We start from the raw sequence: 26,298 nt of genomic DNA, 5'->3' as shown, positions 1-26,298 counted from the left end.
ATACCTCGTGTAAGACTTTCCCAAGGTGTCCTCTGGTGGTGGTGCTGGGACCCCCAGCCGAACAAAGCACTCTTAGGCACATATATGTTAAACTTCTCCAGTCTCTGCAAAAGTACAGGCAAACAATTGGTGGCAAAACCCAGAAAGGTGACCTGGCTGATCCTATTGTTTTCAGGGACTGCGGCTTTCCTGTTTATGCATCCTGGCTTTCAGATGTTCATCCTGCTCTTTATGAATAAAGTGCTTCTGCATGTGTCTCAGGGTTCTTGCATGTTGCTCTCCATGCAGTTCTTGATTGGTCTCCTGGTTTTGGAAATGATCACATCAATTTGTAAGTGGCAGAGAGAAACCTCCCCTTGTCTTTGAACATGTAAAAAATACAGCCCTGGCAAACTTTTCTTTTTTCTTCCCTTTCTGGACCAGGAGTTCATTAGAGAAATGAAAATGGTATTTAGTTGCTTTTCCTATTTTTTTTCCAAGAGTTTATATCCTGAGTGCAGCACAGCCCCTTGAAGTGAGGGTTTGCAGAGCTAGGAATTGCCAGAAGCTGATGGTCATCCTGTTTTTCTGATTGAGGCATCTTACCTTGGAGATGAATTCAAATGTTTCTAAACTCTGTGCTACATTATCAAACGGTGATAGGAGTAAGTAGTAACTGATAATTGAGACAATCCTCTCTGCTGTTACAATGTGATACAGCTGGAGGTTGCCTGAGAGTGAGGAGAATGTAAGCAGTAGTCTATAAACCACTCTTTGAGGGCAGTTATATATATATAAAAAAACAAAAGCTTTGATGTGTGTATTTCAGGAACTGACCTACAGATTCATTACCTTTCTGTGCCATAGAGAGGCTTAATGGCATGACAGAGAAGTAGAAGATTAAACTGATGGATGCACTGGTTGTGAATCAAAGGAGGGAATTGGCGGTTCCTGAGTTTGTGTTCTAGCTCTAGGGATGTCCTTAGGGCTGTCTAGTGACTTGACATGCAGATGGTGTTATACCTTCTGATCCACTCAGGGTTTTGGAAAGAGAAGTTCATGATTTGTTGGCAGAGCTGGGCACGACAGAGAGCTTTGTCCTAGGACAGAGATGCCCAAATCTCTGTTACAGGGACTCCATCCTGCAGCTTCACCAGAGCCACCCATGAGTGCTGCTCTGCCTGAGGGCTCCTGTCTGGATTTACTGTCCCTGGGCAGACTTTCAAACTTCAGGCATGCTGCAGGTGTATACTCTTTAAAGGAAAACTTCTTTTTCCACTGAAAATAACGCATGCAGTTTCATTTGCAGAACTGTTTGCTTCAAAACTGATTTGTTTTTTCCAGAGAGCAGAGATAGCTGTGGGCTCTCAGCTGGATGCTTCCTTTTTAACTGGCCAAAGAGCAGGCCGGAGTACTCTCAACTAAGTAAAGTTTTGCCAAAATACACATTTTTGCTTAAAGCAATATATCACCAGGAACACTTCTGGCTTTCATGCTTTAGGAAAAGAAGTTGGTCTGGACACTGTAGCCTGGTTTCTGTTTATTTTAGCACAGGCCTGGAGCCTAGAAACAGAGTTTCAGGTTCCTGATCTAGAGAGAACTAGTAGGGAAGACGCCAAGCGATTTTTCTTGAATGTGAAGTATTGTGTATCTCTACCCAGCCTGCTCACGGGGTGATGCCACTGATGTGCTGGCTGGTCGGCTACATGCGAAGTGGTGATCTCCACATCTGGTAACTCCTTACAGCTTTGCTCCTGAAAAATGCCAGGGACATTTTCTTTCTGCCTGTCCTCTGGTGCTGGTATGGAACAGGCTTGTCTTCTGCTTCTGTCTGGTGCAGGGATGAAAATGTTTATAGTGTTTTAATCCTTCAAAACTTTTGAAAATATACTTAATTTTAGAACATACAACTCTGTTGCACGCAATATTTTTTTCTCTGGCTTTGTTTCCTTCCCTAAGAAAAGGGTTTTTGGTTTCTTAGTAAGTTCGCTACAGAAGTGTCAATGCTGCTTGCAGGCAGGGCCACAGACCACCCCGTATCCATTTCCTGCAAGGTCTGTGGTTACTCAGTGCTGCTCTCGCCTCTACCATGTCTGCTACACGCGATGCAGAATTTATTTTTCTGCAGGTGCAGAATTTATCTGAGAGATGTGGAGCCAGCGTGGAGGACGGCAGCATCTGTTTCCATCTGTGGAGTTCAGCAATAGTCCTGTTCATTTGGGATAATTCGTGTAAAAAAAAAAAGAAATCAGACTTGGACAAATCTGTGCTATGAAGAAAAACAGCCCAAGTGAGGACGCATCTCTGTCCATAATTAACTGGAAAACTGGAAAAAGGAGAAGTGAGCTCTCTACTGGCTCACCCATTTTCTGTATCTGACAACATGGGAACATCGCACTCAGTGGTTATACCAAGCGTGCAGGGTAGGATCAAGGGATGTCTCCTTGTCTCTGTTCCTCTTTTGGGACACCCTTGCGTTTAAAGTCTGTGGACTTGATGCTTCCCTACATCTACAATTTCCTGATTTGCAGAACTTCATACTTTCTTTCAGTTGATGAAGTTACAAAGCCCCATTAAGAAATGAGAAGTGCTCATCTGAGTAGGTAATTGGCAAACATTTTGCGTGAAATTTAAAGGAAGTAGGAAGGAAAAAAATCCCAAATGAAGTTTCGTCTTAGGGCAGATGTGAGGCCCTTTCCTCATCATATCTCACCAAGACAAGTTTTTACTACTGTCAATTGCAAGCTGATCTCTTAATTTGTGTGGTTTTTTTTCCTGTTTTGTAAAGCAGAAATTGCAGTGGAAATGTGTCTCAGGTGCAGTATGAAGGGGGCTGTATGTGTGTCTGGGGGAGGGGAGATTATATAAATTGGTGAGTCTTTTCTTTTGTCTTGTTCCTTAGTGACCTAATAGCTACAGGTTTCAGTTGTGATCGACCTCTGAGTGCTACTAGATGTATTTGTTTTAATCTGATAGTTCAGGATGTCAAGATATTGAAAAACAAGAAAACTTCTAATATGTAACTAAGGTTTCTCTAGCTGGAGTTTTGAATATGCTTTTTTTTAAGCATAGGAACACGTGCTGCAGCAATACTCGAACAACCTATAGGTTTTCACCATTGAATGGGACTTTAACACAGTAAATCCAGGGGGGTTCGGTGTTCTGCCACATTTCTTTGGTTCTGTGGTGGTGTTGCTTGCACACCACTGGTGAGCCGTAGGCTGTAACTGCATGTGTCACTGACTTTACTGGTATGGTGAATATATAGCTTCCAGCTTCAGATCTGGTTGTTCTTTGTGGCCACGCTTTACGTCTTGGATACTCTCATCTGCTTTTGGGAGGGGAGAGTGAGATGGTTGATTGTTACCAGGTACTGGTGACGGGTCGACTCGGGGCTAGTTAGTGGTAGAGCAGCCCGTGTGTTGGATTGGCAGGAGTACCGCCACGTTCAGACATGGGTGGTGTTTTCAAGTCTAGTGTTCAGCGTTCTTTCCCCTTGCAGTACTTGCAGCTGTCTATCGCTTTAAGCAATACAGAGAGCCAAAATCCCACCAGCTGTGTTGCGAGGACTGCGAGAACTGCGCGGAGATCGCAGCACCTCGGGCTCCTGAAGGAGCTGTGTTTGGGACCGGGAATCAGGCAGAATCGCAAATGGCTGAGACCAGCAGGGCCCCCGGTCCTTCAGGCCCCAGGCCTGCCCCAGCAGGGCCCCCCAGCTGGTGCCCAGCCCCACGTCCAGGCGGCTCTGGAAGCCCCCCAAGGAGGAGCCCCCCAGCCTCTGCGGGCAGCCTGTGCCAGGCCCCGACCTGCTGCCTGAGGGGCTCCAGGCTGTGCCCTGCCCCTGGGCCTGCCCCTGGGCACCGCTGGCAGCTGCCTGGCTCCATCCAGAGCAGGGCTCCATCCAGACAGTTGGATGCTTGTGCCTTTTTTTAACATTTACCTCTGCAGATAGGATGACACTAAGCTGTTGTTTTCTGGAAGCGCGCGAAGATCCGGGTGATGGCAGAAGACAACTCTTTGCCCTGCTGAAGCCCGCTCCAGAGAATTCATCCAAGCTGGGAGGGTGGACAGGGGCTGTCGGGAGGAACAGATGGTTCTTATTTCTAAATTTACAGTGTTTTCTCCCCTTCCCCCACCCCCTGTGGTCAGATTAAATGATTTCTTTTATTAATTCCAGTGACTTCTGTAAACAGACTGTGTAAATATACATAAACAAATGCCAGATCTGCCTTGGTTTGTACATTTGAGAGCAAATTTCTGGACAGGGGAGGAAGGACGATACAGGCGCGGGTCGCCTTTTATCTTTGCTGGAGTAAGCCTGTCCCCTGGGCTGGGGGTGTGTGCTGGCTCTAAAGGGCAGGGGCCCCAGCAGTCATTGCAACGTCTGGGAGGCTTGAAGCCTGCAGTTGTTGTTCCAGATGTTGTATGGTTTTTTAAAATTAAAGAAAAAACAAAAAGCTATTAGTATTCCTGATGTGTAGCTGAGAGGATGTTTTGGTGACTGGCAGGTTTTCTGGCAGGGAGGGAAGAAGCTCTGTGGCCGCATTGGGCTGGGAGTAGAGGAATAAGCTGTCGGAGGTACATTCCTGGCATAAAAAAAAAGAGAGTATTTGCTAGAGTATGGGGGAGGCTTTAGCAGGTTTTTACTCTTCAGGATTTCCTTGTGGTGAGGGGTTTAAAAAAATGCAGTCAGTTTTCATCAGAGGTTAGCAGTGGGATTTCTCAAGAACCTCTGTTGGCATTTGTGGTTTTTAATCTCTTCAAAAGGTGAAGAGGTAATATTTGCAGATGACACAGCTCCTGAAGCCAGTACTAATGAAGCTGGTTAGGTGGTTTCAGAGGCGTTTCAAAAGGCTGCAGCAATGTTAGGTTATTCCGTAGCACAGCAAATAGAATACTCCATGGATGTGTGGAGTATCGCATGATGGAGGGAGGTGTTTGACCTATTCACTTCCACTGATCTGCGTTAATTCTTGGCTACACTGGCCAAAACACTCAGCCATACATTATTGGATGAGTCTTCATTGGCAGGTGAGATTAATTGAATCATTAATTGGTTTTAGTAATGGAAGATATAATGAAGGGAGAATGGGAATGCCCAGTGGGCTCAAAATCTCCGTGATAACATCACTGAAGACAAGGTTAAAAAAAATTCTACTGAAACTCAGGGATTTTTCAGTGCTGTCATTAGGAAGTGATTATCTGCAATTTACAATGGTGCTTATTTTACATTTGATTTTAGCAGCTCCAGCAGGAAAAGGAGAGGCTGAGGGGAGGACAAATGACAAGCTCGTCCTCCTGGAGCAGTGCAGCTCAGATAGGTTTCTTGCCCTTGGCCTCTTCTTCACTCCACACCTTGCAAAATACTTCCAAGCTCATCTCTCCCCTTTAAGAACTTGGAGAAGGGAGGAAAAATTTTAGAGATGAAAAGACTTGGGACAGAAAAGTTACTATGGGAAGTAGCATCCTTCGATGTACATGCAGCAGTGCAGGATATGTTTTGGGAAAACCGGTGAAGTTGGCTGTCTGTCTGCAGATGGAGGTTGATGGGCTTCAGTGGGAACACCTACCTTCTACTCTGGTGCAAAATAAATCCCATTCAGTGTGAACTGCTGCGGTACATCATTTAAGCTCTTCTGTCTTTATGCTGAATATCAGTTAAAGCTCCTTGGATTGGTTTTGAGAGTGTATGAGTGTAGCGTCTCAAAGTCCTACCTACCTTTTTCCAAAGGAGGGATAACCTCAATGCTTACTTAAAGAAGCAAAATTTTCTAAAACGCTGAAAACCTCTTTTAAGCCAGCAACACAATGCTTTAATTTCCTGTTGGATAAAGCCTTGGCAAATGTAAAATATTAAGTGGTCAAATGAATACAGGGATTATCCTTTTTTGGGAAGGGTGGAGGTGGGGATGCCAGCTCAGCCACTCTGTCCAACCCATTGTCCATCAAAGCAGTTGATGCTATTCCTCTGCTGCCAGGGTGGTTGCTGGAGCCTTCTGCTTGAAGCTTGTGACCTTGCAGCTCGGTGGGTGGAGGCGCTGGATTTGTTTTACGTGCTGTTCTGCAGTTGGGGCCCGGTGGGGCTTCTGCGATGGGAAGGGGAGGCTTCTTCTCTGCAGCTGCAAGTTAAAGGATAAACAAGAGGAAAAACAAAAATGTTAGCACAGTTTGTGCTTGGTTGGGCTGTCCAGACACTGAGCAATGAAAACAGACCAGATGTGGCGTATCTGGTGTTAGTGGTTTTGGCAGTCCTCTTTGTGGAGCACCATCCTTCCCAGGCCTGCACGCTCAGCTGGGTGCAGGACGCGATGGGCTTTCCCTCTGGAGACTTCACTGTAGACCTGATTTTTTAAATTTCTTCTTCCTTTCTTAATGCATTCCCTTGAGGAGAGGGAGAGTTGTGGCTGTTGAGCAATGGTTGTGGCTCATCTGAACAGCTTCCATACTTGCATGGAACCAAAAATACACAAAAAACCAAATGCACTTTTGCCAAAGCTGTGCAGGTACCAATGTAAGATGATGGTCACCTGTCCCCCTGTCTGTAGTACTGCCAGAGGACTTCAGAGTTAGGGCAAATATTAATACTTCTTTCTCTTTTTGCATTATTTCAAATAACCTTCCAAACCTACAAAAGTTGAACATGTCCGTGGTCATGCAGTTTGTAAAGGGGGAGAAAAGAAGTCATGCAAAAATGTTATAAAGGGTGTGTTGATGTCGTGCTCTGGAAAACAAACAGAGTTTAATTTTGACTTTAAAATGAATTGAACGTTGTATATGTGTTGTCTTCAACAGTGTAACCACAGACATACTGTTGAAGATGAGATGCATAGAAAAATCAGTAAAGAAAGGGGTTCTTTGGAAAAATTTAAATACCTTGACTTTATCTGGGAGATTTCTTGTTTTTTTTCTTTCACTGTTCAGAAAAAGAAATAGATTAGATCAGGAGTTGAGTCAGCTACAGGTTTCTTATCAACCTTTCATTATTTCATCATTTTCTTTTTTATTTAAATAGGCTTGAAGGTTCCTTTTTTTTTTTTTTGTTCTGAATGATGTTTTGTTTGAATGCACTTCCAAGATTCATGGTTAATGGTGGGTGTTAGGATTGAGAGATTATCCCAACACCCTAGTGCCTCATTGTTTGACAGGGAAGTGGGAGCTGGGGGGGATTAGCTGCTTCTAAAGGGATTTCAAAGGGGTGTGGGAAAAGGGAGAGCTGCAAGTTTCCTGTGTGCTGACAGTGAGTGTCCATCGAGGCCTGGAACATAACCTCAAAGGTCTCATAACTAGAAATTAGTGGTGGTGGGTTTTTTCTTTTTTTTTCTTTTTTTTTTTTCCTCTGGTGCTCCTTTAAACCCTAGGTTGAGACTATTCTATGCAAATAGGATTGGCACAGCTTCATGTTTGTTTGCTGTGGAGATGCAAATATTTAGGGAAACTTTGCTTAGCAAATACATGAGTAAATCCACCTTTTTCAGCTCTAAAGATATTTGTGTCAGAGGGACCTTGAAATATTTGAGTGCTCTGTCTTGAGCGAAACAGGTGACTCTTGAGAACTGATTAAAAAAAAACACAAACAAACGATATTTTTGGTGTGACAATGTAATATATGAATGCAATTAAACAGCATGCTGATTTTCCTCTTTTGCATCTTCACACTTACAGCTTTACTGGTGAAGTTCATCTTGTTTCCAAAGCTTATTGGCATGTCCCTGAAAGGGCTGGGAACAGCCTGGCTTTGTTTTCCCATGAGTTGGGGGGAAATAGATTTCAGCCAGTGAGTCTGGGGGAGGATATGGCCGTGTTAGGCAGCGTGCTTTAAATCGCAGGACCATTACTACTTGGTCACTTGGTTAATGAAGCTTTACATAGTTTGTGTACTTAATGTTCCTGGGAGATCGAAATGCTCTTAAAAAGCAAATCTGTCCAACAGCCCTGTCCTTCTACAACATAAATTAAAATATGAACTAACCAGATCTGGCTAGGTGATAAGCTGAGTGTTACTGGAGAAAACAAAGCCGCATCTGGTCAGTGCACTGATGTGATTTTGTGCTCCGTTCTGGAGCAGTGACCTCTGTCTGGATAAAAACTACTTGGCTTACACAGATTTTTAACTGAACTCTCTCAAATTTTATTTCTGTTGCTGCTCACATTGACTTAACTTCAGCACGTAGGGTTTCTGGATAGAGGAAGACTGAGAGGAGGAAACTGCATGCTTACAGCTGAAGTAAGGGGTAGGAGTTTAAGCATGAATGCATCCGAAAACTTCCTAAAGGTCCCTTTCCCTTAGGTCTTTTCCAAAGTAAGCTCTGCTTACTCTAGCAGTATTTTACCACTGTATATACTGCACTTTAAATTACAGGACAAGCTGGTGCCTTATTCTCAGCAAAACCAGCTATTCCAGGAAAATAACCCTCATCTTCCCCCAGGCTGTGTCAGTGCTGTCAATTTTTTTGTCCAGGTTTGTACCTTTTTCCCCGCTGTTCTCACCACATTTCAGAAATTAGCAGCACTCATCTGGATTTCTTTATACACCTATAACAATAAAAAAGTAATAACAATAAAAGTCCATTGCTGTTTTTAATCAACTGAAAATTAACTTTTTACTTCTGTCTTTCGCTTTGCAAAGAGCAATTGAGTTAAAAAGCTCAAACAACTTCTTGCAGAAGTAGACCAGGTTGATCTGGAAATGATTAACGCTATTGTTAGTATTGATCTAAGTCTCTCCTGTTGTCATCTGTGTAAAATCTGGCATGTCTAATCACAGGCTGATAGCTTTTTATAGGAGCCCTTTTCTTTGCCTTGGTTTATGTGAGGAGACCTGAAATTGAACTATACTGGGTGCACTGAAAAACTTTTTCTTAAGAAAATTTCCTCACGTCTGAGCAGGCAAATGGTAGCAGAAGTGACTCTTTCTGACTTTTTATGAAATACAAATTTTATTCCTTTAAAGTTTTTTTCAGATAAAAATAACGTTGTATTCATGTAAGTAATTTACAGCAAAATATGGGGTTATTAGACCATGGTGAAAGGAAATCTGAGCATGCGCTCACCTTATCCACAGATTTGAAGTTCTCTGAGTTTTGTTCTGCTTTTGGAGTAGGAACTGTGAATGAAACCATTTCCCAAATCCACCCACCGAGGCTTTGGAGCAGGGAGACATCCAAGAAGGTTGTTGCCGTCCGTTTGCTCATCCAGAGGGAGGCTCTTACATCCGGTATCGTTCCATTTACTTTGTGCGTTAAAGCCTTTTTATGACAGTGTGACAGGAGGCTCATGGAAATTTTCCTAGTGACTCAGGAAACCGTAGCTGTTAGTTTACTCTTTGCAAACATGAGGCAGTTGTGTTTCTGGTTCTGGAATGCATCTTATGGAAGTAACTCACCCAAGAATTTGGTCTGTGCCCTGTCGTGCCCCGCATAGTTTCTGAACGCTTTTCTCTTTTTCTGCTTGGTTGGATAGAAGGAGGAAGCTCTCTGCGGCAATGACAGTTCTTGTTAGCGTTATGGAAAAAGTCAGCCAAAGAGGGAACCAGGATTCAAACACTCATCTTCACCTCTTGCGGCTTTCGGCTTCTGCAGTCAGGTGTGAGGTATCCCTGTCAAGGAGATCAGAAGATGCAGGACTTCCCATCCGTAACTCGGGAGGCTCATATGTAGGAAGCCATATGTTATTAATTCCTCTACTCACTGGGCTGCTTCCGTCCCACCCTTCCTGTTGTATTGCTAAAATATTGGGAATTGTGCAGGTCTCTGGTTGCCTGCTTTGAATGTCTTGCTTCACCTGAGAAGATCTCAGCAGCCACTGAGTTGTCTTACCGCCTCTCCTGTCCATCTGCTGCTCTACGGTAATGAAACACCTTGCATTTAAGACTAGAGATGAAGTCCTTGGAAAGCTTTCCATTTCTAGCACTCGTTATTTTCAAACTAGAAACACTCAAGTAAGGTTTTTCACTTATATTCTAGTGTGAGGGTCTATAATGAGAAGTCCAAGTGGGTTTGAAGGTTAAAAGGCAGTGTTGGTGGTACATGCATTTTTGATGAGTGAAAATCCTTCCCCCACTTCTCCAGCGTGTTTATAGTGTTTCCTTAATGCGGACAGATCCTGGGTTTGCCTTTTTTCTTCTTTCAGAGGCTTATGCTACTGCTGAATCTCATTCACTAAAATGTTTTGTTGGTGAATTTTGTTTTTCAAGTGGAGACCCACGACGGTGTGCATTGTGCCACAAGATCGCTGTGTCATTGTGGCTGATGTGTGCTGCTACTGAGGGCTTAAAACTAATTGGTTTTATTTTTTGGTCTGTGACTGAACCTATTAATTAGTTCGACAATATGTATTGATGCCTTCATTTGATATCAGAAGTTTAGTGGGAAATGGTAGGCTTTAAAAAATATTTATCTGATCAGGCCATCAAATAAGCAAACCTAGAATTTGTATGATTTGGTATCTTTGTTTTTTCTTCATTTCTGTTGCACTGAGTTACACAAATCCATCTTGGAGTGATAAACGTATTGATGGCTTTAGCTAGCTCCTTGCTCAGGAAGGAGTGCTGACAGTATTTAAGAGGGTAGAAGTAAGAAGCTTATCTTCCGGGGTGGTGTCAAGCAGATTAAATTACTCCATCTTCCAACTGTTGGCTTCCCATGAGCAGCCCACGCTTTTCCAGATTTTTATGTTTAGACACCCCGATGTTTTACTAATGGTGAAATCTGAAGATTAACATTTGGGGTTGGTGTGGTGGTAGTTTCCCTTGACCTCTGAATGAGGAACCTATCTGGGGAACAAGGAGACATGGTTATACTGCAGTGAGCTTTAGGAGAAGCAAAGCCCTTGTTGCTCTAAGTCACCAGCAGACTGAAGAGCATGATGCTCTTCAGCTCTGATGGAGTGTCTGTGGATGGAAGGAGCCACAGGTAGGTCGGTTTGGATTTGACTGTCACTGAAGGTGATGGAAGCAAAGGCTGGAGAGTGCCTTTGGGATTTGACTGGGCGCAGGAAGCTGCTCGGGCAGTTGCTGAAGGCTGCTCGCAGGGGGTTCTTCTGCAGTGACCTCCCTGCAACGTCCTGCGCAGTAACGCTGGGGCTGGTGAGCCTACTCCTTGTGAAGTGAGTGGGTTTGCTTTTGCCTTGCCTGGACTTTGTTCTGTGTTTCTGCAGCTGTTCCTAATCCACAGTTCTTACTTAAAGGCAGCTCTGACTTCTTGAGTGTCGTGACCCCTGACCATCTGGGAATTAAACGTATTTCTTTGAGTAGCTTCCACCAGCCTGCTCAGCCTGTTCTTTACGATATAACTGCCTCCCTGTTCAACTCCTAACAAGGTGAATTAATTAGGGAGTTATTAGGGTTTGCTTGCATTCCTGTCATCAGGAACAGGTCACTATCATTTAGCTTTATACCGGTGGTTGTACAGCCTATGTGTTGAGACCAGCAGATAAGCTCTAGGGATGAACGTCCCTGTGAATGGTCTTTTCCCTTGCTAACGTCTAATGTTTTGTTTCCACCGGGGCTCTTCTTGGAAAACATAGTTTGTAGGAAACTTGTTTGATGTTACATCGTCTCAGCGATATCCCAGGTGGTGTTTAGTCTCACTTCCAGCTGCGAGGTCAGTAGCTTCTTTGAAATCTTTCCTTTATAAAGGAGCAGCAAAGTGATGTTCTTTGTCTGGAAACCTCCCTCTGACGCAAAATGGTAAGGAAAGTTTGTGCACACACATGCATTTTTTAAAAAAAATATAAATAAATAAATCCAGCCTATAGCCTAGTTAGGGAGGAGTTTTGATGTACAGATAACTTTACAAATCTAGGTTTGGTGTTGATAACTCTTTTTTTTTTTTTTTTTTGGGAGCCTGACATAAAGCAGATTTGGCTCCATTCTAGTCTGTCCTTGCATTAAACCAAGGACTTCAGATCTTGAAGCTGAGTGTACTCAGAAGCCTGGAGTTAGCATCCCCTTTGAAGTGTCAATAGAGAGCATCCAGTTTCATTTTTTTGTTAGTGGTTTTCCGAAATAATCCTATCGAGCTGTTTCTGTGGGAAAATGGTCATGCTAAGCCATGCTTCCTTCTCAAGTATGCTTTCTGGTTTTGCTGAATTCTCTCTCCTTAGAAATAATCACTGTGCCTAGAGATTTGGTGTGTTTCCAGAAAGGATGTGTAGATGGACATGAACTTGCATGTTTTAATGCACCTTTGTAACCTTCATGAGTGTTTTCGGTGTGTGCATTTCATTCTCCAGGTACAGATTTGAAGGCATTCGCTAACTGCTGTTGTGAGCGGAGAACTGAAGCGCAGTTCCCTCTCTGCTTCGAGAAAAAAAAAATTGGAAGAAGCTTTGTTTCTGACTTTCCAAAACATATTTGAAACATAAGTCAGTGGCAAGCTTTGTTTTGGAAATGGCCTCGCTCCAGCAATGGCTTTGCCAAGTCTGTTTATCCCAATTCCTTCCTCAGCTTAATAGGCTGAGAAAGTAAAACTATTGTGTGGGTGGCTGGTTGAAAATGGTCCTTATGGATATTGCTGTAATTTGTTTCACAAATAGTGATAGCTTGTACATAAGCCTGTAATTCACATAAAATGCGTTAAGGGATAGTGTGAAGGCATGGGAACTGCTACTTGAGATCCAGGCAGGACTCTGGCAGGAGGAGAGACGGGCTGGTGGAAAAGGCAGGGGTTTCTCAGCATGATGGAGAGATGGAAGGTGTGGAAGCTCTGGGCCGTGCTGAGTGATGCGATTCAGATGTGCTAGAAGTTAGTTCTCTCAAACGGTTTTCGAAGAATGCAAAACTTCCTAAATACTGGAGAAAAAAGAAAGCTGTCCTGGCTGCCCCGAGCCAGGTGATGGATGCGAACAGCAGCAGTGCTCTTTCCAAATAGCTGCGGTGTTAGTTATGGCCTGTGTCTGAAAAAAGCTTTGGCTGGTGAGTGGGAGGTGGAAGGGCAGGGGCGGGAGGGAGATAAACCACCGAATTCTCTGGAATTTGGATGGTTTCGGGTTAGGAAAATGTGTCGCCTCCTGCTGGTTGTGAAGACAGCACCGGTCTGGACAACTTGTCTCACTCCTAGAGCAGCTGCTGCTGCTGGATTTGCTGCTCTCGCATAGTCGTATAATTTAATATGTTTATAATTAGGCTCAACAGCACGAGTTGTGTATTTTTGATGTCTGATTCAGATAGGAGCAAAGTCAGGCGTTAGAGCTGCTGCGGGTTATGAGCACATATGGAGGATGAGGGCGAGTGGGGAAGGGGCTGCCTTTCCGAGGCGAGGGGACAGCCCGCAAACCCTCACTTAACAGGAGCTGGGGGCCGTGTTGTTGGACTCGGTCCGGAGATGGGAGCGCAAGGGCTGCTCGGCATCCCGCCGGCATGGGCAGGCCTGACCCACGTCCCCTCTGCTGCCTGTGGCCGGGGTGCTTGGGCTTGTCACTCGGTTTGCTGGGCTTGCAGAGCCGTGGCACTGCACGTGCCGGACGCGTGCTGGTTGAACGAGCGAGGGGCCGGCACCAGGCTGCCGGAGCACGGCCCTCCTGGGGGAGCTCGCGCTGCCCTTGCGCAGAAGAGCGGACCTCAGGAAAGCCCTGCACTGCCTTCCCTCCCTGCTAAAAGGCTCCCTGATTCAACTTTTTTTTTTACCATAGCAAGTGAGTAAAATCTGCATGTTCCTTAAATACATGGCTTTGCCGTTCTCAGCAGGTCGCCTGATACTCGAACAGCCTGTTTGCAAGGCACTGCAGTGCGGTCCGATGAAGCTTTTTTCTTCTTGCAAGAAGTTACGTTTCACAGTTGGCCAAACATCGTGTTTAAAGTAGCTACACCTTCATTTTGTTGCTGTTTAAACTTTTGCTTTTTTTGCGACTTCTTATGTTGCTTTAACTTGAATCTTATGAGAAAGACATGGCAGTGTGTCAGGTTTGCTTTGGTTCCTTCAGAGATACTTTCTTACCCAAGAATCAGCCGTAAGAGAGGCATCTTACCCCATTGCCAGGGATGGGAAGCGCTGCCTGTATATGACTCAGCTGAATGTTTTTTGGTGGATCTCTGACCTCCTGGTGCCACCAGTGTGCGCTGTGGTGGTGGCTGCTTGCTTCAGTTCCTACTGGGTGGTAGCTGCATCTCCTGCAGGAGGCACTGGGTTGGAAAACTGAACCTCGCTGTGGCTCCAGGGTCCCTTGGGATTGGGAGCGGGTGGGAGCTGCCACATTTAAGGGATTGCAACTGCTAAAGTCCCTGGTGGGGGGGTCATTACGGTTTATCAGTGGTGAAATGATTGCTTCTTAGCAGTTGCCTTGCCTTCTGCTGGGAATAAAGGGCAAAAGACAGCTTGCTCTCATTTGGGGGAGAGGTAAGTAAACCCCAGCAGTAAACCCCAACTCTTCGATACCTCTTGAGTTGGAGGAGCAACTTGGTTTGACCCATACCTGTTGAGCACAGGCCATGGAGCAGTTTCTGGGCACTTGGTACCAGCAGATGAACTTGCCAAGGATCCCGATCTGGGATCCCGGTCTGCCGTCACCCAGATCTTCTTGCCTTGGTGATGATGCTGGTGGCAGGAGGTAGCCTTGCAGTCTGGGTACGTGAACGAAACAGAGCCCTTCCCAAAATGGCACGTGGAGCCCTCGATCATCTGTGATCCGTCTGCACTTGCCTTTTTAGAACAAGCTTTTATCATTTGTGCTGAAAAAGGGCTTTGAGGCTGCTTGTGCTGATAGGACTTCCGTGTTGTACACGATATCTATCTTTCGAGTCCCTAATGAATAAACACAGCTGGCTTTTTTGGGAAGTCAACTTAACATCTTTGCATCAAAGCTGTACAAATAAAGCAGCAAGCCTTACTGAATTATTGGACAACATCTTCTGATTTTTATGCTGATCCACATGCTGACTTTTCATCATCAGATGAAAAACATTTCTTTTTTTTTTATTATTTCCTGAGGCTGCCTGCAGCCCATGCAGGGGGAAGCAACTTTCCCCTCCTCCCCCTTTGGAAACATGGCTGGAACAAGCAGCCTTGATGACTTATCAATGTTGGATTATTATGCAATAATTTACTAGGCAGCCTTTTGCTGTCCGGACCGCCTACACTCACAAGTCAATTGTGCCTTTGTTCAGGAGTGCTTGGAAGAATGCATGACCTAATGGGGTGGTGGGAGTTCATGTTCATTCCAGTGTGCTAAAGGCTGCGCCAGTTCCACCGAGTGTCCCAAACGCGTTTCCTTCCTCCTGCCCTGTTTTGGTACGAATGCCTAGAAAAAGCAATCTGTATTTGTTTCTCCAGGGGCTTTCTTAAAAACACAAACACTCAACTCTAGTGGAGCTCTGCGTGCTGAAATCTCTTTTGGTGGAGCATGGTTTGTAATTAGGTTATGTTAAAATCCTTCAGACCTTTCTTGTTCACAACACACCTGCCTGAATCCCTAGGTCCTTTAGGAGAGGACAAGAAAATCAACCGAAGTTTTATCATTACCACTTTTCACAGTATGTTCCCAGGAAGGCCACCATGCAGAATGAGATCTGTCGTCCGTGATGCTGCGAGGTGTTGTTTTTCTAAGGAAGATCATCAGAAAAGGAAAAACCCTGCATTTTCTTTTTTTTTCAGACTCTGGCTATTCCACTTTATGTGCAATACCAGTGCTGTAATCTTCCTCCTCCACAAATTTTCCCAGAAAAGCTAGGGTGTAGTTACAATGGACATTTGCTCTAGAACTATAATAATTTCTTGCTTTTTGTCATAAGTTTGGCCATTTCATGTGTATGTGATGCAAGCGACATAACTTACCAGTTATGTGTCTTGCAGGTGTTGGGCTGATGTTTAGTAAACCTTTTTTATTCCAAAAGAACAAGTTGCTCTGGAAGTTTCTCATTCTCCCATCCTTTCAATTACTGTCCTGCTTTCATCGCTCATCTGCATGCTGGAAAACCCTTTCCCATTCCGCAGGATGGGATAACTCCTTCTCCTTAAATACTGCCTTTGCACCAGTGGTCCCTGTGCTCTAGGGGGGGTTTCTAGCGTGGAAGGCTGCCCAAAATACGGCAGTAGCTGAGAGTCTGGAGTAGTGGACTTAGGAAGCAGCAATCAGTCTTAAATAAGAGCTCGCTACCTTGCTGGCTTCTGTCTGCCGGCATCAGTGTTTGTGTTCCTTGCAGCTTTCTGCTGGTGTAGGGTCGCAGTACCTCTGCTATGCCCTGTGGAAGCTGCTGCCTCCTGCTATTGCTGGTAATTCTTCGTTCCTCAGAGAGGAGCGGATAAGTGTTTCGCTGCCCTCAAGTCTTTTGCTGGTTCAGCATTGTGCTGGGTGGTGGATGACAGTTCAAGAAGGCAGAACGGAGTTAGGAGTGAGAACAAGAGGGGTGCATGGCTTTGGGTGCCTTCCAGTTCTGTGGGCTGGCAAACCTGGCCTTTCGTCCTGGGACTGAGAATGGGATGGGTCAGATGGGACAAAAAGCAAAAGGAAATGCCGGGGGTATTGAGAGCTACTCGCTCTTTGTCTTGTCACTGTGAATTGGAAATGAAATCTAGTAACAAAGTAATAAATATGCTACCGTGTTGTTTTCAGTTCTTTCAAATTTTACATGGAATTGTCGTCAGCAGGTGTCTCTAAGAAAAAAGCTGCTTGAAACTGGAGCTAACCAAAGGAGAAACATCCAGAGCAATGCTGAGCTGTTTCATTACTATTCAGAGAATTTTGCTGAAAATACTTGTGCAGAAGTTTGACTCTGCCTGACGTGGTCTTCTCAGATGGACTTTTATCCTCAGCAGCAAAACTTAACAGCCGCGTTTTAAAGCTTACTGCTTGGAGGCTGCACCGAGGAGTTGCAGAGAATAAAGGAGAGGGAGCGTGAGCTCTTTCTGAAGCCATGCAGAGGATGTGAGCAGACCGATAATGAAGGAGGCAAGTGTCGGTCGGGGCTTATCTCAAAGGCATCTGCTCACAATCCAGTGCTTGTAGTCAGAGTGCCAGCTGGCGGGATGCTTTCCTGATGTAAATTATCCATCCCTTCTGAGGGGCCTGAGCACAAGGAGGCCTTTTGTGTCTAGGGATGAATTCCTAACTTGGGGGGAAAGGGAGGAGTTTCTTGTAAAGATCTAAATAGCATTTACTTAAATTTTCCAGGCTATCCTTACGGTTTTCAGCATGGTGTGTTTCCTGCTAGACCCTGGGATGCAGAAGTGGGCAACGACCCTGCTGACATCCATCAGCTTGCCTGGAGGTTGTGACCGGTTTGACAACACGGTCAGGTTGTTGGGGGTAGTGTTTAGCAGCTTTCAGCAGAGGGAACATCTCTGATACCATCTTTACCGCTTCTCCAGGCACTCAGGCTTGCTCAAATCTGGAACTGAAGTGCTGCCTTGAAGGCTTTTGCGTGTGCCTGCTTTCTTAAGAGAATGCTAGTATATGAGTCCAAGTAGACCAAACCGTGATTAAAAAAATTATCAGTGTCTAGGAACAGAAGAACAGTGACTTCTTGTCCTCCAAATTAAATATTTAAAACTGCCTTTCACCTAGTTATTGCTGTTGCCGTTTCTCAGGGTAATAGTAGCATGTATTTATTCAGCCCTGCAAGACTTGAAGGCAGCCTGGAAGGCTTAGCTTTGCTAGCAAAAAGGCTCTGCAACCTTGAAGAGCCCTGCTAGCGGCCAGGCTGCTAAGCACAGCTTTTGCACTCAGTATAAACAGGGGGAAAACGTATTTCAACACTGTCAGCTGTCTTGGGTAAACGCTATTGTTCCAGCAGTATTTACCCGTGGCGAGCTGATACAGTGCTGGAGCGCAGCCTTGCTGCATGCAGTAACCGCATTCCTGCGTCACACCGTTAGCAAGGCGTCTCAAGTAGTTCCACTGCCAGCTGAAATGGATTTCTTTTCACCTGGGCAAACCTGTGCAGTTTCCAGTGCGTTTTCTTTGGCCCGTGGTGTAAAACTGCAGATGAAGACTTGTGCTTTCCAATTAGCGCAAGAGATTTCTGTGGAAAAATGTTTTTGTGCTGCCGAGAGTGCATTCTGCACGTGTTGTACCTTTAGCTTAGGTGTGTGGTTTTGTTTTTTTTTTTTTTTTCAGGGAGCTGTAGGAGACCTGATTGGGGAACAGAGCTATAATCTAGTTGTAGTAGAGAAGGGGAAAAAAAAAACGGGGTTGTTTGCGTGCTATGGAGGTGGCATGGCTGTTTTCGTTGGGACGGCCCTGCAAACTTTACAATCTGTTTCTTTTCTTGGGACATGCAGGCTGTGAGCTGGCCTTCCTGCTAGAGTGTTTTGTGTTTGCAGAGTGTAAGCACGAGCCCACTTCTCTTCATTTGCTGGATTCTTTCACCACGTTTCCTCCCTGAAGTCATCTTGATGAAGCCTGAACTCAGGGGTTTTGCTTCTCTCTAGAGAGAGGCTGTCCCAGTTTAAGAAAACCAAGCTATTTGTGCACGTCTGGCTATCGGTTTGTGTCTGTGCTTGCCTCGAGGTTCTGCTTACCTGCTCTTCACCTTTTAGCACTCTTTGCCTTCGGCGAGGGGTTGTTCTTGAGAAGAGACCACATAGCAGGAGAAATGGGAAGCCTGCGAGGGTCTGATTTAAACACCTGATATATGCTTCCTCCTCGCTTTGCGCTGAGACTCATACAAAAAATGCTTCTAAATAGAAAGGGGGTTGCTCATCTCCTGCGTGAATTGGGCAGCAAGAGGAGGCTTATCCCAAGTTGTATTACGATGTTGAGTGTTCACTCTTGTAGTTTCTGGCTCCTGTGGAATCAATTTGTCGTTAACAGTGTGATTGCTTCTCACTTGTTGCCTTCCGTGTGTGAGGAGCTCGTGTCAAGTGGCTTGACCCCAAACCAACAGTGAGCTAGCACTGAGCAAGAGCCACAGATTGTGAGTATCTGGCTTCCAGTCTTGTGCTTAGGTCATCGTCAGCTTGCACACTATATAAATAGTAATGGGCATTTTGTAGGAAGTGCCGGGGAGAGAGATTGTGTCTGTACAATGCCCCAGTTGTCTTCCATGGCATGCCCTAAAGTAGTACTTTTGGTAGACGGGAGTATTGTCAGATTTAGCCTTTAAACATGAGGTTGGTCTTTTGTCTGTGTGTGTGTGTCCTTGCTACATGCCAGCGTCAGTTTTTCAGGTGCTGTATGTATGCGTGTGTGCTGAGTTCGGGACCCTTTACCACGCTTTTCTTGCTACTTCTGTGTTCCCAGCGGTCAGAAGGGACAGCGAGTCATCTCCTGCACCGGCCATGCAGTGAGCGTGCCTAGCACGGGCTGCTCCTGGTGTCCTGCACGCAAGAGCTGCGGCCACTGACCCGAGCCTGACCACTTGGTGTCTCCGGCCCGAGTATCGTGGATGCATCTTGCAGCTGGTGTGACCATGGGAAGGGGCTTCAGCACAACCCTGGGGCAAGGCTCCCGCCCGCAGAGCGGCACCTGCAAACCCCACGTTTCACGTAGAGATGGGGAGATGGAACGTCTTGTCTGGAGTCACTCATTAACTTCAGTTCAAAGCCTAACTTGCGTGAAGCTGAGCTGATTTAAGTCAGGTTAGACAGGTATGAAAGGACTTAAATTGCAGGTGGATTTTCATTGCAGTCAGGTTTTTGCATATGTGCTTCGAGGCACACACTGTTCTCATTGCCTTGTGCTGCCTGGTTTGTTTTAACTTGTGCAGCGAACCACTCTTCAGCAGGTGCAAAGCCTCGCGTTAAACTTTAACACAGTGTAGTTAGTTCATTTTTACAAATTGAGGTTAAATCTGCGTGACCTCCAGGCAGAGAGAGCCTGATTCTTGATCAGTTGAAACTCTTCTGATGGCTTTTTTTTTTTGTAAGCGAAGGGCAGCGGCTGCTGCAGGCTGTGCTCCGAGCAGGGTTTTTCTCGGAGGTGGTGGGAGGGTAAGAGAGCGTGGCGGAGTTGAAACTCCTGATGATTTGTCCCAGACAAACCTCGCCTTGTCCTTGCGTGCTCCCTACTGCGTGCTGGTGGTTGTGCCTCTCACGTTTCCGTACGGCTGTTGGCTGCCCGCGGCAAATCCGAAATCCAGCGTGCATTTAGCTCCAGGATGGGGTGATCGCCCACAGCCTGCTGGCCGAGGTGCAGCAGTAACAGCCAGCACGCAGCTTGGCCAGTGGAGGAAGGCGGCTGGAGCATGGTGTGGTCCTTGTCCCCTGATGGTTTTCATTGCTTAGAGGAGGAAGCTCCCACGGGTGCATTACGAGCTGTATGGGTTCCTGGCGCTGCTGTCCCCAGTGACCAAGTCCAGTAAGGCTGTGTTGCAGGTTATTATTCCTATCGGTTGAATAACGCTGGAGGACAGTGGTTATTACTGTCCTACCACCACCACGTGCGGGTGGTGTTCCTCAGCCTAGAGCCTCACAGGGAGATGGCATCCAGTGCAACATCCCGGCTCCTGGTGCAGGAACGCCAAGGTGGAGAATGCAGCAACGTGCCGAGGTGTTAAAGGTTTTCTTGTGGGCGTGAAACCCCTTGTGTCTGGTTCAATGCACAGGGGTGGGCGCTCAAGTCAGCGGAGAGAGTCTGTTTCAGAGGATGATCTGCTGATGCTCACAAAGCTGCTGGGAGATGAACAGAGGGCAGGGAGGTGGGGTTGCATTTCTCCTCCTAGGAGAGGAAGATACACGGCTAGCTTGTGGGTTGCTGCACTTGGATCCAAAAAGTGTCTTGGCAAATTTAATCATACGCTCTGGGAAACTTAAACCTTGTTGTGTCTTTCCCAGGGAATACACAGAAAGGGGTATCCTTGGTAGCTCAGCGCTGGAGGAAAGGCTTCATGAGCAGAGAGAGTTTGAGCTATTGTCTGATTGGGGGAAGCAGAGGTACAAAACAGGCGCAGTGGTGGGACTCTAACCTCTGGTTAATGCTGCTTCTCCCGTACATGTATTTGGAAAAAATATTACCAAATTGCATGTTTAACTTGTACCTGGCCTTGCACACACAAACTGTTAATGTATATGATGTAATCTGTCATCCTGTGGGGATACGGACGTTATCGGGGATGCCTGTAGAAACGAATTAGAGCTCATAAGCTGTGTGTTTGGTTGCACTGAAATCCGTAGATGTGTTTGTTTATCTACTCAGCCTTCCTGTTGACTTCTGCTGTTGGTATCTTCACCTTGTCTTTGCTGGGAAATACAGTACTGGTGCTACTGGGCACTGCTCATCCCATTGGATGGTCCTAGAGGAGATCTTCTAAACAGAACTGCGGTGCAGCTCTCCTCAGTCTTTGTTTTAAGTTGAGTCTTTCTCATGACTTTCTCCTCTCACCTGCAGGAAAGGCCTTCGACATCACATACGTGCGTCTGAAGTTTCACACCAGCCGGCCAGAGAGCTTTGCAATCTACAAACGCACCAGGGAAGATGGCCCGTGGGTGCCCTACCAGTACTACAGCGGGTCCTGTGAGAGCACCTATAACAAAGTCAATCGGGGTTTTATTCGGACTGGAGAGGATGAGCAGCAGGCGCTCTGCACGGATGAGTTCAGTGACATCTCCCCTCTCACTGGGGGCAACGTGGCTTTCTCAACGCTGGAGGGGCGACCCAGTGCCTACAACTTTGACAACAGCCCTGTGCTACAGGTATGTGAGCGGGAGCAGCTATCAGATGGTGTGGGCTGAGTTCTTTTGCTTAGTTGTCGTGGGCGGTAGCTTTGTGCTAACTGTGGGCTGCACTTATAGCCCTCAATTCAGCCTGAAGGACTGTTGGACAGGTAAGTTGGGTTGAACGATCCAAACAAATGCTTTTGAAGAAAGAGTAAACTCCTGACTCTATCAAAAGTAAGTTTATGGTAAAAAAAAAAAAAAAAAAAAAACAAAGAAAAAAAAAGAAAAAAATTAGTGGCATTAAAGATGACTTCTCAGAGGCATTATGGAAATTATTGGATGCTTACCTCACCTCTGCCAACTTAGAAGGCAGTTGTGTGCATCTTGCTGTTTCAAAAAGACCAGGAGATGGTAATGCCTGAGTCAGATTGATATTTGGGGCATTTGCATGTAGGTTTTGAGCATGAAAGTTTAAGAAATGTGGTATTCTAAACAAATAAAGGGTTATTTGAAACCCTAACTTGTTCTATCTCATGTGCTGGGGTGGGGGGAGCTTGGTTTTATCTACAGCATTTAGTTTCTCCTACAAAAGGTTTGGATAAGGGGTTTAGTGGGGGGTTTTCTGTTCTTACCATTCACAGCACTGGCTGGGTAGTGGTCTGGAGCATACCAGTAGCACCAGTTTATCCAGTTTACTTGCCATTTTCTCTGTGCTGCTTGATGACTTTTCCAGATTATATTGCAACAAAGAGCTCAAGCTGTGGAATTTGCCCCATCGGGGCTTGTCTCCTTCCTCTGGAGCTGTGAGCGGCACGCCCTCGCGTCAGCCGTCCTTCCCTGTTCTCATAGATTAGCAAGAGCACGCTGAGTTGTGGGCACCCAGCAGGTTCGGAGCTTGCCTGCCTCCGATCTGCAGCCAGTGGGCAGAAAAGCAGGGTCTGGTAAGGCTCAATTATATAAAGGAAAATAAAGATTAATGGGAAAGAGAAGAACTCGCAAAATGGAAAAGAGCCAGTTTGGCCACCTTGTTTGTGCAGCTAGACCTTGCCGTGACCAGAGTCCGGTCATTAAGGGTGAACAGAGATCCCAAGTTAGCGGTACGATGCGTGATCTTCTCATAAACTCCCCCGAAGGAATGGAGACCTGACTACTGGTTTCCTAAAATATGTGCAAACCTCTGGCATTGCTTTTCAGAGCTGAAGTCAGTGTGTGTTTTGTGCTCAGCATTTCCCTGTGTTTATGCCAGTGTTTGTAACTCAGCAAATCTTCTTATTGTGCTGGTTAATCAGCATCGTAGCTGCAGTGCAGTTGTACATGCATGGATGTTTTTCCCATATTCTTTATGGTGTTTGAAGGAAAACAGTATTGCAAAAGCTGTAATAAGAACAGTGTGGTGCTAACAGCAGTCAGAGGCTGAAGATGACATGAAATTTGGGGACAGGCTAAGTTTGCTGGCTGTTGCTGGAGGAGGGTAGGGTACTGTGCTGAAGATGCTGTGTAAATATTATGAAAAGCTCTTGTGTTGCAAGTCAGATCTGCCTGCCTGTTTTTCTTCCCACCCTCACTCATCTGTGTGTCTTTTTGTCTGGAGGTGTGTGTCTGCAGACGAGCATACCCTAAAGCTTTTTCCATTCTTGCTTTGCAAGAAAGCTGTTGTCAGCCGGTGAGGTATGTGAGGGCAGCACACAGGCCCCCCGCTCTGTTTGCTGAAGATGTTGCCCACGGCTTCCCAGTTGAGAGCAGTGAGGACCCGAGGAGGCACGGGGAAGGGTAGGCAGGGACAGGAGGGGATGTCTGGAAAACTTATCTGAACCGAGAGGATATGATGCGAGGCTTCCTGGGCAGGGACGCGTGAGCCTCAGAGGTACAGAGGGGGAAATGATGAGGCAGGAGCGTGCTGACTGATGAATGACTGCTGGCATGACTTACTGAGTGTAAATACAGCTGCTAACGATACGGTGCTGACGGGCGCTGGAGGGGTACGTCTGATGTGTATGTACTCTGGTGGGATTTCTGTCTGCTCTAGGAATGGGTGACGGCTACCGACATCAGGGTGAGCCTCAACCGTCTGAACACCTTCGGAGATGAAGTTTTCAACGACCCCAAAGTTCTCAAGTCGTATTACTACGCTATTTCTGATTTTGCCGTGGGTGGTAGGTGAGTAAACAATAAACCTCTGTATTTGTTTGAAGCTTTTGGTCAGGATTACTGAAGTGCTTTAAAGATTTTGATTATACTCACGTGGTACCATTAGGTTCCAGTCTTTATTGACTGTCCTAAGTCAAAAATGCAGTAGAATGCGTCTCGTGAAGCTTGCAAACACTGTGTATTACCTATTGAGGCTATAAATCTCAGGGACAGACTGGTTGAATATTTTATTTTCCCGATCAGATCAAATGTTAAGCAATTGGGGAAGGGGTACAAAAAGAGTGACAAGGATGTAAAATGAAAGGGAAATTTTTTTTTTTCTACCCAGTGCTTTTTGTGGTTTTGCTTTATGTGTAGTCTAGAATAAAAGCAGAGATGCTGAGATTTTTGACATGCTACACCTAAATATTGGGGGGCAAATCCTACAAAGATCTGAAGCACTGTACAATACCGTGGTTCTCTGTGCCCTCTTTCTTTTGCTAAAGCATATTGCAAAATGCTTTAATCTTAATTTGTTGACAATAAAATGTTTTCATAAATAGAGTTGGGACCAATGGAGTGTTTCAGGTTGTTTGCAGAGAGCAGTCCTGAGACTGGGCTTTGATATCAGTCACCTTGTGCTAATTAATTTCTTACCCTCACAAATGGTAGCATGTGGCCAGTGTGCACATCTCTTCTTGGACTTTCATGAGAGAGATGCATACTAGTCTAAACCCAACATTTTTGCTTCTCCTGCTCAGTTTATTCTACTTCAGTGACGGACTTCAGAGGAGGCAGGTTAGCCTTCTTGCTCTTTAAATGCTTGCCTTGAGCATGCTACACCTGCTTGTTTCATAGTAGCTGACTCTAAGCATATAAGCAGAGTCTTACACCTTCAAATATGTCTTGTCCCAGAGTTTCAGATCTGGGCATTGTTTTCTGGATTGCTCTGTGGGCGACCTGGATCCTTGAAGTTTAAATACCTGTTCCTTGTCTCTCGTTACCCAGATGCAAATGCAACGGTCACGCAAGCGAATGCGTGAGGAATGAGCTTGGGAAGCTGGTCTGCAACTGCAAGCACAACACCTTTGGGGTCGACTGTGAAAAGTGTCTTCCTTTCTTCAATGACCGGCCGTGGAGGAGAGCGACAGCAGAGAGCGCCAATGAATGCTTGCGTACGTGTGACCGTGCCTTGCACGAAAATTGCTCATGGTTTTGGTCCGCTGCCTCTGTTGTCATGCTGGTCTTGCATGGTTTTAAGGCTCAGCTCCAGTTAGCCAGTGCTAAGGGTCTTGAATACAGTTTCCCCAGTGGTTTAGGAGTACATGTCCAATAAAGTACATGCTTGTAGGATTTGTGCTCTCAAGATGGAGATGCTTTAAATCCCTCTTAATGCCTCTGGAAGTATCTCAGGTTACAGAGAGCCTTCAGTGTGAGTTTAGATAAAGTAATAATCTAACAAACGTCTGCCCGCATTTTCAGAGGAAGAAGACCAGAGCTTCCCTTTGAGGCAGACCTTGAACTGGAATGACCAAATGCTGTATTTTATCTGGCATTTACACAGAATGTCCTGCTTGTTCTCTGATGAAGCGCATGGCTGCAGATGGGCTGTTACTGTTATCGTGTCAGCATTCAGATTCTCCTCAGGGATTTGCACACACAAGGCACTCTCAAAATGAGCTCAGATTCCTGTCCCAGAGTATAAGCTGATGAGAAAATAGAGCAAAGTCCATTTCCTTGTGCTACTCTGAGCACATCCAGGTCTTTTGAAGAATGTTGCCTTGGGTTTGTCATTCCTGTCCTGTAGGACCTTTCTGGAAGATCCGTAGAAAGGGAGATCTCCTTTCTGGAGGATTGGAGTGACCTTTAGGAAAGATTTGCCACAAAAATATAGCAGTTTGTACTAAAAAAAAAACCCTACATTTAGTATGCTGGAGTATAACTGTCCTTTACAAAGCTTGCTTAGTATTCTCTGACTTCCTCTTGCCTTTGGATTATTGGTTTTTAGTTACTTGTAAACTGTTTCATCCAGTTTCAAGACTTGCAACAGTTCTGGGCTGCAAATGCGAATCTCTAGGACCAAATGCCAATTCATTTTTCTCGGTTTTGTGTCTCAGACCAAAGCTTCTGCTAGTTTACTTTATGGGGAAGCTTTTTCAGACAGAAAAGCTTTCTTCCTGTCTGACCTCTGTGTGTGCTGATAGTTCCCAGCTGTCTGGTGGAGACCTGTGGCTTCCCTTGACAGGCCAACGAAACCCAGCTCTCCTGCTCCCTGAACAGAGGAAATCTGTGGTCTGCCTGCTCCCGGAGCAGAAACTCTTCGTGCAGCAGGGGGTCAGCCCTTACTGTTATCTTCTGGTGCTTGTTTGCGTGCCTGAGATCGGCGTTGCTGTGTGGGAGGCAGCACGGCGGCTGCAAGTGGCAGCCCGGCCCGAGGGGCCGATGCCGGGTATCTTCCAGCCCTGCCTGTCCGGGGTCTCGGGTGCTTGGTGGCACCGCCAGTCGCTTCCCTCCCCTAGGGGACGGAGGGAATGAAGTGCTCGAGGTCCATGCTGACAGCTGGTATAGCTGTGGGCTGGTTTGGTTCATCAAGCCCGTTTCATCGTTACAGCCTTGTACCTGCAACCGCTGCAAAAACACGTTTTTTTCCTCTTTCTTCTCACTG

General features: G+C 45.8%; 1 protein-coding gene across 1 annotated transcript in view; it reads left to right on the top strand.

The window, feature by feature from the left end:
* Positions 1-26,298, top strand: part of LAMC1 (laminin subunit gamma 1) — a 63,776-nt gene that overhangs the window by 18,566 nt on the left and 18,912 nt on the right. Inside the window, exons 2-4 of the mRNA XM_080602369.1 lie at positions 21,238-21,542; positions 23,533-23,663; positions 24,642-24,808. Coding sequence (XP_080458495.1) covers positions 21,238-21,542; positions 23,533-23,663; positions 24,642-24,808 — 603 coding nt within the window. The remainder of the gene's footprint in view (positions 1-21,237; positions 21,543-23,532; positions 23,664-24,641; positions 24,809-26,298) is intronic.

This window comes from Anser brachyrhynchus (genome assembly GCF_964034855.1).
Source record: "Anser brachyrhynchus genome assembly, chromosome: 8".
In the NCBI taxonomy this organism is placed as follows: Eukaryota; Metazoa; Chordata; class Aves; order Anseriformes; family Anatidae; genus Anser; species Anser brachyrhynchus.
Note: the sequence above shows the minus strand (reverse complement) of the source record. Positions and strands in the feature narration are given on the sequence as shown.